This window comes from Spea bombifrons, chromosome 1 (assembly GCF_027358695.1).
Source record: "Spea bombifrons isolate aSpeBom1 chromosome 1, aSpeBom1.2.pri, whole genome shotgun sequence".
In the NCBI taxonomy this organism is placed as follows: domain Eukaryota; kingdom Metazoa; phylum Chordata; class Amphibia; order Anura; family Pelobatidae; genus Spea; species Spea bombifrons.
The window spans coordinates 108667264-108686237 of record NC_071087.1 but is presented as its reverse complement, the minus strand read 5'-3'; the positions used below and the strand labels follow the sequence as shown (position 1 = coordinate 108686237).

At 38.4% G+C, this 18974-nt stretch overlaps 1 protein-coding gene across 1 annotated transcript in view; it reads left to right on the top strand.

The window, feature by feature from the left end:
* The window catches only part of CDH24 (cadherin 24), a 44033-nt gene that overhangs the window by 10767 nt on the left and 14292 nt on the right, over positions 1–18974 (top strand). The window contains exons 3-9 of the mRNA XM_053468466.1: positions 887–1181; positions 3740–3859; positions 5740–5907; positions 7981–8168; positions 9794–10047; positions 14856–14992; positions 15378–15499. Coding sequence (XP_053324441.1) covers positions 887–1181; positions 3740–3859; positions 5740–5907; positions 7981–8168; positions 9794–10047; positions 14856–14992; positions 15378–15499 — 1284 coding nt within the window. The remainder of the gene's footprint in view (positions 1–886; positions 1182–3739; positions 3860–5739; positions 5908–7980; positions 8169–9793; positions 10048–14855; positions 14993–15377; positions 15500–18974) is intronic.

Below are 18974 nucleotides of genomic sequence, written 5' to 3'. Positions count from 1 at the left end.
TTGCCTGCAAACAATCATTCCTGTACCGCTATCCAGCCATTCAGCAAACAAATACAGTCAAATATTTCAAATTTTGGCTCATTCCAGAGCACTTGCTGCCATTTTTCTGCGCACCAGTTCCTGTGTTTTTGTGAATAGTTGAGTTGCTTGGCCTTGTTTCCATGTTGGAGGTACAGCATTTTGGCCACAAGTCTTCCATGAAGACCACTTCTTTTCAGACTTCTCCGGACAAGAAATGGGTGTACCATCTGAGTTGATGGCACTGTTGGACATCTCCCCATCTTTCTTGGCCAATAATTGTGTCTGCCTTGAAATTTCTGCCTGGGAGAGACCTTGCTGATGCAGCATAAGTACTTTGTGTCTTGTTGCTGTGGTCAGTCTTGCCATTATGTATGACTATTGACATTAAAGTGTTTTCAGAAACCTCACCTTGTTAGTGAGACTGGATGTTTTATTCCTCCAACATAGCTGTTTCAGTTGCGGGTAATGATTGTGTTTCAATCTATATATTGAATTGATGATTATTAATACGTGTTTGGGATTATTGTTTAATCATAAACCTAACTATATGCCTACAAAATCCCTGACTTTGTGGAAGTATATCTAGAAGAATTGATGCTGTTTGTTGAAGGCAAATTTAAATATAGATTACACCGAATATTATATATATGTTTTATATATATATATATATATATATATATATATATATATATATAAATTTGAGGGAACTCTCCATAATTCAGATGTGTTCATTGTAATACGGAGTAATACAGAAGGCTCTGCTCCTGTTTTTAGCAGGCATGCTCAAGAGTAACCACTACTAAGTGTTGAATTGTTAAATGTTTTGATGCTTTATGTGTAATGTGCAATGTGTATGTTATTTTAGTTGCACACAGATGTAGACCGTGGGGAGGGAAGAGCAAAGTATCTACTGACTGGAGAAGGGGCTGGCTCCGTGTTTGTCATTGATGAAAAGACAGGAAATATACATGTCACTAAATCCTTGGACCGTGAGGAGAAAGCAGAATATGTGCTACTAGCTCAGGCTGTGGACAAGTTGACCCTTCGACCTCTGGAACCCCCATCCCAATTCATCATCAAAGTACAAGATATTAATGACAACCCTCCTGTTTTTCTACACCCTCCCTACAGGGCCACCGTGCCAGAGATGTCCAATGTAGGTGAGGGAAACATGTTTTTTTTGTGTAGTGATGTATTCTTCTACTGCTAGCAAGGTTCTTAAATACCTGTCTCTGCAAGTCAAGGGGTGGAAAAAGCATTCCGTGACACATCTCAAAAGGAACAAGACTACTTAAGACATAGAACACAATGTAGGTTCATAAAAACTTTAAAACTCTGAAAGCTGCATTCGTAAAGCGTTTGATGACATATGTTATTAAAATAAGAAAAATTGATTTATTTAGAGTTTAAACTGGTTGATCTTCTGCGTGATGTGCTATTCCAGGGGTGCCCAAGTTTTTTCTGCAGTGGGCCACTTCATCAGAAATGTATGTGTGCGTGGGCCGAAATAATTTTTCACTGAGAGAAAATATTGCCTTTTAGCTTTATAGTGCATATTAATACAGGGTTAATTTGGCGATGGAAAAGTTTTTTTTATCAACTATCAATACTAAATTACTTAAAACAGTAAAACAAAGTCAGTCCACAAACCATTTAAAACAAGTTTAGCCAAATAAAACTGCACAAGGCTGGAGCACACTGTGGGTACAAGCTGGGTTTAAGATGGCGCACACTTGAGCCAGGGCCGGATTAAGAGACCCAAACACACACACCAGGACAGGCTCTGCCACACCGACACCCAAACACACACACACCAGGGCAGGCTCTGCCACACACACCCCTAAACACACACACCAGGACAGGGTCTGCCACGCCGACACCCAAACACACACACACCAAGACAGGCTCTGCTACACCGGCACCCAAAAACACATACCAGGATAGGCATTGCCACAATGACACCCAAACACACACACCAGGACAAGCTCTGCCCCACCAACACCCAAACACACACATCAGGACAGGCTCTGCCACACTGACACACCAAACACACACACCGGGACAGGCTCTGCCACACCGACACCCAAACACACACACACACACACACCAGGACAGGTTCTGCCACACGAACACCCAAACACCAGGACAGGCTCCGCCACACCAATGCCCAAACACACACACCAGGACAGGCTCTGCCACACTGACACCCAAACACACACACCAGGACAGGCACTGCCACACAAACACACACCAAGGCAAGCTCTGCCACACCTACACCCAAACACACACACCAGGACAGGCTCTGCCACACCGACACACAAACACACACACACACACACACCAGGACAGGCTCTGCCACACCAACACCCAAACACACACAGCAGGACATGATCTGCCACACCCAAACACACACACCAGGACAGGCACTGCCACACCGTCACCCAAACACATACACCAGGACAGGCACTGCCACACTGACACACAAACATACACCAAGACAGGCTCTGCCACACCTACACCCAAACACACACACCAGGACAGGCTCTGCCACACCAACACACAAACACACATACCGGGACAGGCTAAGCCACTACGAAGCATAAAACAAATTATTTTCTACACTGCTTTGTCATTAACCTCCCCTTTATATTTTTGCCCCTTGTGTATTAATGCCACAGCCATTCCCCCCTTTAGTATTGATTAATGTGTTCCGCCCCACAACCTTGTGTATTGCCCACCCATGTGTATTGATTTATGTGTTGCCCCCAGCCCACCCTCCTCCCTTGTGTATTGATGCCCCCACCCATTTTATAGTGGTTTAGGTGATGCCTCCCAGCCAGCCCCCTTTAGTATAAATTTATGTGATGCCCAACCACTCTCTTGTCTATTGATGCCCCCACTGCCATGTGTATTAGCCCCAGTCACACACCCTTTTGTATTATTTAAGTTTTAATGATGTCCCAAGGGAATTCAGAGCAGAGCCCTGCTTTCTGATCAACGTGACAGCACATGGATTAGAATGAAAGTGGGAAACAGGGATTCTTTTTGGTAAAAAAGAAAGAAAATTTGAAAGACCCCGTACCGTTGCCAGTAGAATCATAACATTAAATAAGTTTCTTCACTTCACCCAAAATTTACAAAATACAAAAATGTGTAGTGTATAAGTGAAAGGGAACATGTTTAAAAGAAATCTATGCATGTGGTATTATAGGTACTATTATTGTCTCAAATGAAAGCCCCAATTGTACTAAAAAATATAAAATATAACTTGTGTGGGTTCCCTAAACATGAAAAAGGGAATAGTAGGTGAATAAAATATGGTAAAAATGGAAAAGCCCTTCCCCCCATGCACAGTCTTTTGGGCATAAATTACCCTTTGTCTTAAATACGATAAAGTATAGATTGGTCCTACACAAATGTAGGTCGTTACCATTAACCCTAAACTCACCAATTTAATATGATTTTAGCAACTTAATATAGAAGCTTTTACTACTCAAAGATTATTAAATCGTTTTTTGACTCTAGTGCTAGTCTACCAAAACGTCCCATCTGCGATTACACCAGTATTTTTATTTTGGAGGTATGATTGCAAAATAAAAAGCACAATATCAATGTAATTCAACGTTTGATAGATTTTGTTACTAGAAAATGACTCAGGTGTAGGCTGGGTACTGGCTGTGGGAATATAAACCATCTCATGGTGCCATGGTACCTACAGGAACATCCGTGATCCAGGTGACCGCCAGTGACGCCGATGACCCTACCTATGGAAACAGTGCTCGACTGGTGTACACTGTGCTGGAAGGGCAGCCTTACTTCTCAGTGGATCCTCAAACAGGTAATACATAAAAGAATGGATGTTACATGTCAGAACATTGGCAAGGGTTAACATCTATGGGGATTCAACACCATGTGTCTTATATACAGAAAGAGAAACATATTTACAATTCACTGATAGAAGATTCTCCTGGAAGAAAACGCCTGAAAGCATGGCTGTAATACAGACATTGCAGAATGGTTTTCTTTAAACCCTATTGTTATCTTATCTTTTATTAGGAAATAAATGGCAATGTGCGTTATGGTGTATCTAAAGAAAAATCCATTCATATATGCAGGCTTAATATACAGAGGATGATATAGTTAAGAAGATTAATGGAATTATCCACAAAGATCAGTTCTTTTGGCAATATCAGGTGATGGCGTTTATCATTATGATACAAAACCCATTATTCATTCCCTGAGGTATGTCAGTTCTAGTATAGTTGTATCATAAACTGACAATGGTACATCATGAATCCAATTTTCTATGGAAAGGCATAGCACAGTTCTTTTGAATTTTTTATTTTCAATAATATTGCATTTTAAAATATGAAAATGTGTCAGAAGATAACCAAACAAAATCCTATAAAAACAAACTGAACATTTTGGAAAAAAAAAGGTTTCTCAGAGATTAGGTGATCTGTGGTAACAAGCATTTATGTATAGAGCACCACCAGTTTATGTAGCACAATTACAATATGGGACAGTTAAAATTCAATTTAATATTAAAACTGACAATATACAATTTGATAATAAGATTAACATATTTTTAGAAATACTGGCACATAAAGAGAAGAGGTCCCTGTTCTTGCAAGTTTTCACTATTTTAGGAGTTTAAAGGGCAATAAGACGGAGTGAGAAGTAGAGTTGGTTATGACCCTGGATACAAATTGTGACCTCATTGGGGGGGGCACAACCAATACCGAAGTCAACATCCTTGTGGGCTTTGGGGCCCTTTCTTAGGATTGGGGCCTGGTTGTATTTTTCTGGACTTTGGGGCCTGGTGGCCTCATTGCAAGCATGAGGCTGGGCAGTTACACCCTGCCTATAGGTTTGTACCAAGCAACAAGATTTCTGATGGCAGCCCTGTTTGAGGGAATGTGTTCCAGGATCACAAGTATGTACCTTTTACACTGCGTTAGCTGCAATAATAGTTAACACTCAACTAAAAGGAAAGGTCCACTTGAATAATCTTTTATAATCATGTTCTTGCTGACATTTCCTGTCTTAATGCTTACAGCCTACAGTATCAGTTAGGTGATGTTAACCGGGTCTGTGACGATAGTATATTAATTTATAATCACGGACCTCTGAAGCTCAGACAATACCATGCAATTAAATATATCAAAATTCGTATTAAGAAGTAAACACAGAAGAGTCATTCAACCAATGATTTGCAGGAAGCTCTGTGAAAAAGATCAGCACACCTGGAGATTCCTGTATTTTCAAAGCTTTTAAAATTGTTCATCCCAGGAGGAAAGGAATAACTAATGCCTTTTTAATCAGGGATTATTATGGCAAATGCATGCCTCATAGATACAGCGGTTGAAATTTAAACTGGCGGTCTGATGTTTCCATGATTAAATCTGCTTTACAGCTGCCTTATTGTTTGTAGAATATTTTATCTCTTACTCTAAGGTCTGTGAAGATTCCATCAATTCTTGTGTCCTTGTAATGTCACAGCCTAGAAGCGTAGCTGTAATATTATCTCCTTATCTCTGTCTCTGTAACACTGGTCCTACTTCATGCCCTGCTCACACACCACTAGTACTGACATTTCTTCTATGTTAATACTCACTAGTACTGACATTTCTTCTATGTTAATACTCACTAGTACTGACATTTCTTAGCTGTTAACGCTTTATGCTACTCTTGCAGACTTTGTCTTCATTTCCCCAGGTGTGATTCGTACAGCAATCCCAAACATGGACCGGGAGACCCAGGATGAGTTCTTGGTTGTCATCCAAGCCAAGGATATGGGAGGACATGTAGGAGGGCTTTCAGGATCCACTACAGTGACTGTAACACTGACAGATGTCAATGACAACCCACCCAAGTTCCCTCAGAGTAAGAAAAGCTGAATTACTGAGCTCTAGTTTCCTTCCATAACCTTTCAACAGAGAATATATGGCTTACTCCAAATGATGCATATACATTTTAAATATATATATATATATATATATATATATATATATAGCCATGTGAAAAAGAAAGTACACCTTCTTTGAATTCCATCTGTTCCTTAACAGGTCCAAAAATTAGATAAATACAATTCAGATGAACAATAACGCATGGCATTGTTCATTACGCATGTCATTATTTATCTAACAAAAATAAAGCTAAAATGGAGAAACCATGTGTGAAAAATTAAGTACACCATATGATTCAGTAGCTTGTAGAACCACCTTTAGCAGCAATAACTTGAAGTAATCCTTTTTTGTGTGACTTTATCAGTCTCACATTGTGGAGGAGTTTTGGTTCATTCTTCTTTACAACATTGCTTCAGTTTATTGAGGTTTGCGGGCATTTGTTTATGCACAGCTCTCTTAAGGTCCTGCCACAACATTTCAACTTTGACTGGGCCATTGATACCTTTATTCTCTTTTTCAGCAATTCTGTTGTAGATTAGCTGGTGTGCTTGGGATCATTGTCTCGTTGTATGACCCAGTTGCGGCCAAGCTTTATCTGTCGGACAGATGGCCTCACACTTGACTCTAGAATACTTTGGTATACAGAGGAATTCATGATGGACTTAATGTCTGCAAGGTTCCCAAGTCCAGTGGCTGCGAAACAAGCCTAAATCATCACCCCTCTACCACTGTGCTTCACAGTTGGTATGAGGTGTTTGTGCTGATGTACAGTGTTTGGTTTTCACCAAATGTGGCACTGTGCATTATGGCCAAACACCTCCACTTTGGTCTTGTTTGTCCAAAAGAAATTGTTCCAGAAGTCTTGTGGTTTGTTCACATGCAACTTTGCAAACCTAAGCCATACTGCCATGTTCTTTTTAGAGAGTAGAGGCTTTCTCCTGGGAACCCTTCCAAACAAACCATACTTCTTTTTCTAATTGTACTGTCATGAACTTTAACATTTAACATGCTAACTGAGGCATGTAGAGTCTAAGATGTAACTCTTGGATTTTTTGCAATTTCTCTGAGCATTTTATGATCTGATCTTGTGGTAAATTTGCTGGGACGTCCACTCCTGGAAGACTGGCAACTGTCTTGAATGTTTTCCACTTTTGAATACCCGTTCTCACTGTAGAATGATAGACTTTTAATTGTTTGGAAATGGACTCATAACCCTTTCCAGATTGATGGCCAGCACAGCATGGCTGATGTCTTTCCTCCCTGGCATTGTGTTAAGACACATCTGAATGCTACAGACCAGCAAACTGCTAATATGTTGGCTTTTATAATGGTGGTCACACTTGCTGATGATCAATTAATCAAGGGCATTTGATTAGCAGCACCTGTCTGCTACTTAGCGACTTAATGCCTATGGAAGCAGTAAAGGTGTAATTCATTTTTCACAAATGGCTTCTCTTTGGGTTTATTTTTGTTGATTAAATCATGACAAAGTGTAATAGGTCATGTGTTGTTTTTTATCTGAGGTTGTATTTGCCTAATTTTAGACCTGCTAAGGAACAGATGATTATCATGATTTTAATTATGTCTTGATATGTGAAACCATAGAATTCAAAGGTTTGCTTTGTTTTTCACACGACTGTATATAGCTGGGCATTGCACACCTATTGATTAAATCACTATACTGGACTGGTACTAGGCAAGATTGCTTAGGGACACCACAGATTTAGAGTTATCATTTATATGAAGGAGAGGGGAGTTATAGGAGGAGTTGTAAGATAGAATAGGTGATATAAATAGATAAATAAAAGTATGAAGAGAAAGTATGTGGGAGATTGTAGCTAAAGATACAACTGGAATTGCTGTGCTAAGTGAAGCAAGAAATTACATCATTGATAGCATTGTACATCTCGTGATGTACTATCCATCTGTAAGAGCTCATTGGTGTACACTGTATGAAGAACTAAATGTCCATGTTATTTTTTTCTTAGTAAAATGTTATTCATTGTGTTTGTTTTAGTCACGAAATATATTTGTATCTCTCCTTCTGAAGGTTTGTACCAATTCACTGTTCTGGAGGATACTTCTCCGGGCTCTGTTATTGGCCGGCTACGGGCACATGATCCAGATATTGGCGAGAACGCAGTAATGTCATACAGTATCATGGATGGCGATGCTGGTGATACATTTACTGTCATGGCAGACTCTGTGGGGCAAGATGGCATTTTAAGGGTCCGAAAGGTAAAATGTCTTTACCCTAGCCAGTAGTTTAAGGCTAAATGGATAGACACTTGCATATCAGTGGTTGTTGTAGTCACATATGTGGCGACATAAGAATAAAAAAATGCTAGCAACCAAATGCCTCAAATCCTCATGAAAATTAATACTTTTAAGAGGTTAAGATAGTCTAAATTGCAACACTTGTATTCCGACTGTCATATATATCAGTAAGAAAAGCACCTAATAGGGCAACTAGATATTGTTCAATCATAGTAGCCTGTGACGGAGGCAGCTTCAGTCAATGAATACTCTTTATCAGTTTAAGACAGGCTATTTAGGATAGCCCAACCCAGTATGTATAATATTTTATATTAAGTGGATGTGATTTCATCCAGTGGGCAAGCAGAAATAAAAAAAAAACACTCGTAACAACAGACTGTCTATTGGCAGTAAATACAGATAGTTATTGTGAGGAAAAGCTATATTTGTACTTACAGAAAAGCAAAAATCCAGTGACTGTGGGGACCTGTTGCATGCATATCTGCCAAGTCTCTGTATATGTCATTTTTGTATCTATGTTTTTGGTTACATGCCTGCGTTTTGTCCTTTGTCAAATGATTAATATAATTTTTGCCATTGTGACTTAGACTTTATATACATCATTGGTGTGTACCTGAATATCATGTTCTACTCCTATGTCATGTACAACCAGCAGGAAATGCCATGCATTGGCATAAAATGCACCCAGATACGAGTTTGTTTGCTTGAGTGGATGAATGAAGAAAAGCTGTTGTTATTATGTATTTTTATTTTATATATAACACCATCATATTCTGCAGCACTGTACATTGGGTAAATAGGACATAACAAGTAGTGTATCACATAACAGTTTGCCTTACAGAAAAAAGAGCTAAGGAGGACCCTGCTCAAATCAGCTTACAATCTAGTGGATTTTACTTTTTTTGTGTGAAAATGTCCTTATAAAGTTGATAAGCAGGTCAAAGCATTGGCTTTACAGCTGTTGATAATGATTTGTAACCAAGTATATTACAAGAATTCCAGATGCATTACAAGTTCTTAGTAATTAAGCAGGTGGGAGAGAATTCATGATATGGGAAAGTGTTGTCATGTGCCAAAAGTTTTCCCTACCTACTTCAGAAGACTTAATAAAAATGTTTATGGACCTCGGCTACTTAATAGCTCTCTATACAGGCAAATCCCAATCCCTGATACAATAGTGTTTAGACAGCAGCCTTACTATAAATAAACTGTGTGGGGCAGTCCACTTATGGTGAGCCATGGGGGACTGCCATGTGACACATGATGAGCCTATGAGAAATGATAACAAAACTGTGTTTAGCCACCCAATGGGAAATGGACCTATTCTCCTTGTCTCCTGTTGTTACATCCATACAATCTCCACCAACATTCCATGTCTGTTACTCCTTCCATTACCTTTCGTTCCCATTTAAACCACAATGCTCTTGCCTTTTTTACAGATAATACAATAATCTGTATAGAAGGTTTCTCCTTTGCCCTGTTCATGGATCAACTCATTTCCACATATGCAATTTCTCTTCCTTTTTCCCCACTCTCTTCAACTATATCACACTTTTGTTCTTTTTTTCCCTGTCTTGTTCATGTAGCCACTGGATTTTGAGTCCCGACGCTCCTATACATTCCGTGTAGAAGTGATGAACACGGTGATTGACCCGCAATATATCCGCCGAGGCCCATTCAAGGATGTCACCACAGTAAGAGTGACTGTTGGAGATGTGAATGAACCCCCTATGTTCTCTCAGAACCACTTTACCTTTAGTGTGCTGGAGAACCTGCCTCCGGGGATACTTGTGGGGGTGGTACAAGCTCGTGACCCTGACATACGCAGTAGCTCTATCAGGTAATCGGTTACTAAATAAAAAAAAAATCCCAAAATCTGTAATTTAGCTTATTGCTTCTTACCATTGGGTCATGTCCGTGTTAAAAAGTAAAGTACTTGCCACAGAACATCAGGCATAGCCTTCCTCAGATCCTTTTAAAACACTTTATATCATGTGATGGATGCCTTGGGTTTTTGAAGATACTAAAAGATGACACATGAGACTTTAGATATTTGCCTAGTATTAGAATATTGAAAGACAAGGGAGAAAGAAGATATGATATAAATATTAAAATATGCAAAGGGATTTAACACAAATACAAGAGTTTATTTTCAAGGAGGAACAAATTAGAACAAAAGGTCATAATATAAAACTAGAGGATTAGATGTAATGTAAATAAGTTTTACTGCACTAAAAGGGTGGTAGATAAGTGGAACAGCCTCCCAGCAGAAGTGAGGAAATTAAAACATGTTTGGAATAGGCATATTTGACAAAGGTGTAATAATATTTTTTCTAGGCAACTTTTAGTAGTTTTATAGCATTATGGCGTATTATAAATTCGGCTGTGCTTTCTTATTGCAGAGTAATTTGATAAAAATTTGAAAATATACAGGAAATTGGCAGGTGAGATTCAACATTCATAAGTATAAAGTTATGCACTTAAATAGTGTTAAATATAACTAAATTTGATCAGAATGGGGATGGGGAAATTAAAACATGTTTGGAATAGGCATATTTGACAAAGGTGTAATAATATTTTTTCTAGGCAACTTTTAGTAGTTTTATAGCATTATGGCGTATTATAAATTCGGCTGTGCTTTCTTATTGCAGAGTAATTTGATAAAAATTTGAAAATATACAGGAAATTGGCAGGTGAGATTCAACATTCATAAGTATAAAGTTATGCACTTAAATAGTGTTAAATATAACTAAATTTGATCAGAATGGGGATGTGAACTGAGTATGTTTATGAGTACTAGTTGATGCCAAACTCAGCGTGCATACACAAAAAAACAAGTAACATATTGCAAACACAATATTAGCATGCATTAAAAAGGTAGTTACAGTTGTGTAAAAAAGAAAGTACACCCTCTTTCAATTCTATGGTTTGACATACCAGCACATACTAACTAATCATTTGTTCATTATCAGGTCTAAAAATTAGGCAAATACAACCTCACATGAACAACAACACATGACATATTACACTGTGTCATGATTTATTCAACAAAAATAAACCCAAAATGGAGACGCCATATATGAAAAACTAAGTACACCCTTAATGCTTCCATAGGAATTAGGATGCTAAGTAGCAGACGGGTGCTTCTAATCAAATGTCCTTGATTAATTGATCATCATTAAGTGTGACCACCTCTATAAAGGCCAAAGTTTTAGCAGTTTGCTGGTCTGGAGCATTCAGGTGTGTGTTAACACAATGCCAAGGAGGAAGGGCATTAGCAATGGTCTTAGAGAAGCAATTGTTGCTGCTCATCAATCTGAGAAGTGTTATAAGGCTATTTCCAAAGAATTTAAAGTCTATCATTCTACAGTGAGAAAGGTTATTCAAAAGTGGAAAACATTTAAGACAGTAGCCAATCTTCCCAGCAGTGGACGTCCCACCAAATTCACCACAAGATCAGTTTGTGATGGCAGCGCAGCTTAGGTTTGCAATGTTGCATACCACAAGACTTCAGGAACAATGTCCTTTGGACAAAAGAGACCAAAGTGGAGATGTTTGGCCATAATGCACAGTTCCACTGTTCCAAACACAGTATATCAGCACAAACACCTCATACCATCTATCAAGCACAGTGGTGGAGGGGTGATGATTTAGGCTTGTTTTGCAGCCACAGGACCTGGAAACCTTGTCTTTGAGACCTCTGTAAACTGAAGTACTGTAGAGTAAAATGTGAGGCCATCTGTCTGACAGCTAAAGCATGGCCACATTTAGGTCATGTAACAGGACAGTGATCCCAAGCACACCAGCAAATCTACAACAGAATGGCAAAAAAAAAAGAATCAATGTGTTGCAATGGCCCAATCCAAGTCCAGACCTCAATCCGACTGAAATGCTGTGGTAGGACCTTAAGAGAGCTGCGCATAAACAAATGCCCACAAACCTTAATGAACTGAAGAGTGCATCAAAATTCCTCCACAACAATGTGAGAGGCTGACAAATGTATACAGAAAACAATTACTTCAAGTTATTGCTGCTAAAGGTGGTTCTACAAGCTATTGAATCATAAGGTATACTTTTTCACACATGGCTTCTCCATTTTGGCTTTATTTTTGTTGAATCGATCATGATACAGTGTAATACCATGTGTTGTAAAGTCATGTATTGTTGTTCATCTGAGGTTGTATTTACTTAATTATTAGACCTGTTAAGGAACAGATGGTTGCTATTATGTCCTGATATGTCAAACTATAGAATTCAAAGAGGGTGTACTTTCTTTTTTTTTTATAAACCTTTGTACAAAACATTAGTTAAGCTACATATAAAATATGCAGTTCAGTTTTGGCACCAATTCATGAGAAAGGTGTAATCAACTTGGAAAAAGTACAAAGTAGGGCAAAAACGTAATAAAGGAAATTGGAGATTTCAGTTATAAAAAGCATTTAGCTAAATTGGATTTATTTATGCTATCGATACACTCTACAAATTTACAAATACATTTCTGCCTGCATAAGGCCGTGCCAGGTGAATTTTTCACTCATTGGAGACAGCAGATAATAAGAGGGTCATCTATTATGATTAGAGAAGCCAAGTTCCAACAGAGAAGGACATTCTTTACAATGAGAGCTGTAAAGCTATGAAAAGCATTTCATATAGAAGTGGTGTTATCTAAACAGCAATTAATCTTTAAATGGTTGAACATGCTGTACTTATGTATGCAGAATATTGTTTTTAGGTTTGTGGTTAATGCTTCCTTTCCTGTGGGTTGTCTGGTTCAAGCTCATGGTGAAGCACTACTCTTTTACATGCTAGCACTACTAAGTGGTAAATGTAACAGTTTGTGCAGAAACATTGGACAGCTCACAATTACCCTTATGTTTAGCTACATTATTCTAATTGAGCCAGGTCAGCAACAGAGTTGGGATGAAAATCCACTCTTGCACATGTGTGCAGTTAAGGTAGCCCACCTATTGCAGTGTATAGCTGTGTGTATCCAAGCGGTAGCTACACATTGAATTAGTCTCATGAATGGCAATTATGGTAAGTGGGAGGTACAAAGGACACAAGTCTACAGGGCATTTTCTTAGAATGATCTTTAATGATGGTTTCAACCTGTACTATATGCCATAAACTAAACCAAGAAGGGCACTATGGTTGAACACCAGGGAGGACCCCACTGCTGGAAGCAAAACATAAAAAGGAGCAACTGATCTTTGCCAAAAGCTACCTAAATCCGGTTGAAAATCTTTTCATTGGAAAAAAAGAATACTGCAAACATTCAAGAGCTTGAAGAAATTGCAAATTAAGAGTGGGAGATACTAACAGTAAGCAAGTGCAAGAAGCTTACAGGTGGCTACGAGAAGCAATTGTAGGCTGCTAATGTTACCAAGGGTTGTGCAACTAAGTACCTTTTTTCTTCTGTAAAATCACTATATGTCAGGTGAAAAGCCATCTTTTTTGTTGAATACCTTTGGACATTCATTTGGACATTCCGTTCTGATAATACAAAGTAGATACATTTCCAATCATTTCTAAAGATATTGTACACAACATAAAATAAACATTTATGGGTTTCAATAATGTGACCATAACTTTAGATCAGCCCCAGCTGCTATGGCTTCATTGGGAGTCTCCAATGGAACAAATGTAACTTCTGTCTGTAAAATGAAACAGGGAAATATTATGTAGAATAAAGTAGAATAAGGATGGCACATTAGGTCTGCATTCACAATTTAGTTGATTGAAAACATGATGCCAAAAAGGGGTGACACAAAATATAGGGTTTCTATGCAAGGACACTGGAATTTCTGGAAATTACATTATCATCTGACTACTATAATAATACATTTTCCATTTCTACACTAAGAATGGAGAAAAATGTTAAACATCCATAGAAAATATAAAATGAAAGCATTACTAGATCAGTTTCAAAAAGACAAGAGGCCTTTTTGCAGACCCACATCATTACCTGATGCACAGAACATGGAAATACAATCCTGAAGGCTGTCGCTGCAGGAAATACATGGGGAGAAATGGACATATGATCCTCAATACCTGTGCATGCAAACTCAGCACTGCATGCGCAATATCCATGACGGTATTGTGGGCCATTTGCCTGGAGGCTTCTGTTAGTACACTCAATTTCCCAGGGCCTGGGATCACTGGCAACTGTGCATGTGCACAGTATGTATTCGTTGGTGTCTCAGACACCAAAGAATGAAATCTGGACCACGATGTTATGTTCCAGAATCCCCCTGTCGTGCCAAACTCTACCTCTGTCCTGAAAAGTGAGCCAGAGTTTGAGCTTGGCAGGATAGAGTGGCAAAATTGGGACTGTCCCACACAAATCAGGACAGTTGGGGGGCATGTATAGTGCTAAGTAGTTATGCAGCACTTCTCACTACAGTATCTTATTTCAATTCACAAATTCATATTTCTCTTGCTTTCCTCTTCCCATGTCTGTCTTCAGGAAAACCTTACGTCTATCACATGTATGTTTGATTTTCTCACTGTATTAACTTCTATCACTTGTACTGATCCACGTATACCTTTGCTTTCACTGCTAATGCCTCCTTTTCTGCATCTTCCTTTCCATTCATAAGAATATACAATAATAAAAAAAAAAAGTTAACCAAGCTTCTTGAAACGCAGTTATTCCATCGACCCACTTTCGGACCCAGAGCTCCTCTTTTCTATTCACCCTGTGGATGGGACTCTGAGAACAAGCATATCCTTGGACCGCGAGGCAAAGGAGGAGCACCGTATCACTGTCAGGGCCATTGAGACTGGTGAGTAGAAGAAATCAACCTAAATCTATGGATTGATTCCAGACTAATTTGCCAGAAAATAAATATTAATAAAAACAAATGTAAATATGACCTTGACCCCCTGTTTCACTCTTAGATTAGCCATATTTCCTATATATGTGTATAGTTTAAATCTATATATAGTTTACGAAAATGTATCTTCCCTCTCAACTCTAAATGCACTGTTCTGCTGAGTTTGGACAAACAGGTGATCTTTTCATGATTAAATGGACTAAAAAACTCAAAAGCTTTGGGAGGTGATGGACAAGCTTAACAATTTGTTTCTTCTTTTTCATGTGTATTGTGTATGGCGTATCATTTGTGTTCTGTCTCTGTGTTGTGTCTGTGTGCATGTTTTTTGTTTCAGATAGCCCTTCTCAGATGTCTCAAGCTGAAGTCGTGATTCAGGTGCTAGATGTGAATGACAATCCACCAACTCTGGCTGAATTGTATAAACCACATGTGTGTGACAATGCACAGCCTGGGCAGGTAACATTAACCTGTGTTCTCCCTCTTTGACATCCTTTTGTTACTTGGTATATCTTCAATTCCTGCTACACTGCACATGCAGTGAGTTCAGTGGCCAGAGTGAACAGGGACATATTCTGACAATAACAAGTTTTTGTTGACAATAGTTGAGTTCTCAACCTAGAGGGGTTTCGTCACTAAAGGGAGAGTGGACAGGAGAGTGTGCAAGAGTGTTTTGCTCCTTCATTTCACTATACATTATAAAGTTCCAACCTCAGTGAGCTTCTTCTAGAAGAAATGCTTGGCTTGCCTTGTACAATGCATAGTTAAATCAACACGATTACTTCAATGTCTAGCGCTGAGAATTGCCACCTAGGTTTATAGATATGAGTATCTGTCTAATATGTATATGTTGTTTACTTAATCTATAAACACCATTACTTTTGTTTAATTAAGTGAAATTAACTGTAAAATGGAAGATTTAGAGAAAATAATAGATCCACCATAAACGGGAACAGTTGTGGTCACATTTATTAGCATTAGTATATTTATTGATTAAAACTATGTGTAGCTTGTGCTTTTTGTTTGGCAATCAGTGTAATTGCTGTTGAGGTATTTAGTTGAAAAGTTCACCTTGTGGATATTGCGATTGGTGAAAGCTTGTGGCATAGCCAGCATTAGCTAATCAATTTCCCTTCTTAAAGTTCCTTCCCATCCGCTCCTCTGTCCCTTGTAAAAGCTGCCTGGACTAATCAACAACAATCAGTAACTTAACAACAGAGGTGAGATATTGAAAAGAAAAAAGGTAAAGAAAGGAAACATCCTGCAGATCCTGAGAACAAAATGTTAAAATATGTTTTTCTATTGTATACATATAATGGAGGTTTTTATTACACATATATTCCTTATTTTAATCTTCCAACTCAGTTACATACATTTATTTATTGTATAGAAGTGTAAAATGTAGGAAAGATAAAAACGATAGAAAGGTCTTTAAAAATATAAGGAAGGAGGGGTGAGAAATAGTGTTCTGTTACGCATTGACTGCCACCTGACCCTTGTCTGTCAGGAGCATGCATTAATACTCCCAATGCTTTTCCCACTTGCGGCTGGTTTATTAATGAAACCAGGTAGCCCCAAAAATGAGAGTAGAGGACATATGTTTTATTCCTATTTTCGTATGCAGCCCCCTGAATATCATATAGGGAATTATATGAAGCTGATAATAAAGGCCCTTCTCGCAACACCACACATAAATGTAAGCATAAACATAGAAACTAAAGATAACCCATATTACTACTATAATATACACCATATCCACGTTAAACAACATATTACAATTTCTATTATTTAAATCCCCCCTGTGCTTAGGTGATATTCTCCTGCCAGAAGGGTCCAGTTCTTAGTTTATCAAACCTGCTCATGTACAGAAGGCCTCACCTACTATAACAATGTGCTTTGAAACCACCATTTGTGTTCTAGTAAGTTTTCCTGGGTCACAGCATTTTGTTGTAAGATTTAAGCTGTCCCAATCACGAAATCATTTTTCCACCAAACCAAAGAATATGACATTTGGAAATACCTAAGGCTGGTTCAACTGTCAAAGTAAAGAGAAGTGACTGCAACATTTTCATTTCACTCTGAGGTCATAACATGTTATGGATTAACAGACGTTGTCAAATTCTAAATGACACCAAAAATGACCTTCAATGAGAAGCGGTGTGGAATGATAGTTAGAGACTTTTTTTAAAGATGAAGAAATCACAGTATTTCCACGTATTTTAGGGATCACATATCTATTTTTATAATGGCTGGCTCAGAATGTTTCTGGCTCACTAAGACTCCACAGCTAATAGTAAAAATACAAATATAAGGTCCCATATATTTAGTTAATCACCAGATGAAAACTTCAAATAAGCAAAGGGGCAAATCCAAAATCAGAATCCACTAACAGGCTAAACATCAGGGTCAGACAACACAAGCAACATCCAGAAATATGCAGGCAAAGAAATCCAAAACAATCAAAGAACGTTCCCCAAACCAAGGCACTACATAGTTTCAGTGAGTAGTGTTTACTTCAGTTTAGTTTAGTATTCAAACAGAAGTCATGCTGGAAGTGCATCAATCTGCATCAATCATTATGTGTTCGGGTGTAATGTGGCTGGTCGCTTACACAAGATGAAAATGTAGGACGCAGTAGGTAAGTGGACTTATGAGAATAACATTTCCACTGAATAATACTCTCTGATCCTCATTATCAACAATGTCTTTGTTGAAGCAGCTTGTGATTTACTTTGCAGTAATGGACTTTCCAGCAAAAAAAAACATTCAAATGCCCCCACACTAGACCTTAATGGTTTACCCTACAAACCCTTTGAGGATCTTCTGGAAGACATAAGAGATTTGTCAAATATGAGGATACTTAAGAAGCAAGTGGTCATATTGTGAATGCCAACTAAAAATTTGAGGATACAAATGGTCAACAAGCAAAATTAAGAATTCTAAATAAAGAGTAAATTGCATTGTATAGTCAACTGGGCAGCAAGGAATATCAGCTACCGCAGAAGTGGTAGCGATCTTAAACCGTCTCTGAACTGTACTTTAAACACATACCACTAGTATGTGATTGTTTCAGCTAGGTATCCCCAGTGTCAAATCGTTCTTCATGTATATATTTATATTATGGTCCGCCTACTATAACGACTAGTTTTGTTTCTGAAATTAAAAAAGATGTTAACATTACAAGATCCATTCTAGTTCCAAAGTAAATGGAAGTTTTCCTCACTAGCACTTTTAAGGGGCACACAGTGGTATTGTGAAGGCAACCAAGAAAAATGTAGGCATGAATCATAAAAGCCCCTCTGGGTTGCATTTAGTTATTAGTAGAATGAGTAGAACTTTAATAAAAAAATAATAATAAAGGAACAGTCAGACACAATTTATAATGTGAATGCCTTAAACCCCCATGTGCACTTCTGTGGGAATAAAATGCAGAGTTGCTAAGCACCTTCTCTTTGCTCACATGGCACCTATATATTTTCAGCAGCCATTGGGAAAGTAACCAAAACATTATTTCTCTCGAAAATACTCACTGGATTTTACTGTTATTTATTGATCCTTTAAAACAGCATGCTTTTAACATTTGTTTAATTAGAAATAACACTAAGGCATTGTAAGATAATCTTGTTAACCATCTTAGTACAACCATTAAAAAAATCAATGATCAAAGCAGCATGGGTGCATGCCTTTATTAAAAGTATGGAAATTATAGGCTTAGTTCAGTGACACATCTAAAACAATCTTACTAGTCAGTGAAGTATCTTGAGCTAGGTGCAAGGAGGTAGCCAAACCTGGCGAACTTGAGAGCTCCAGCTACCTGAAGCCTACCCTTGCGGGACGCATATAGGAATACCCACTGACATCGGCTGGCGGTCCCTCGTGCTTCGGTGGGCGCTCCCACTTTGGTGGGCGCGCCTCCTGACGTTGGTGGCAGTCA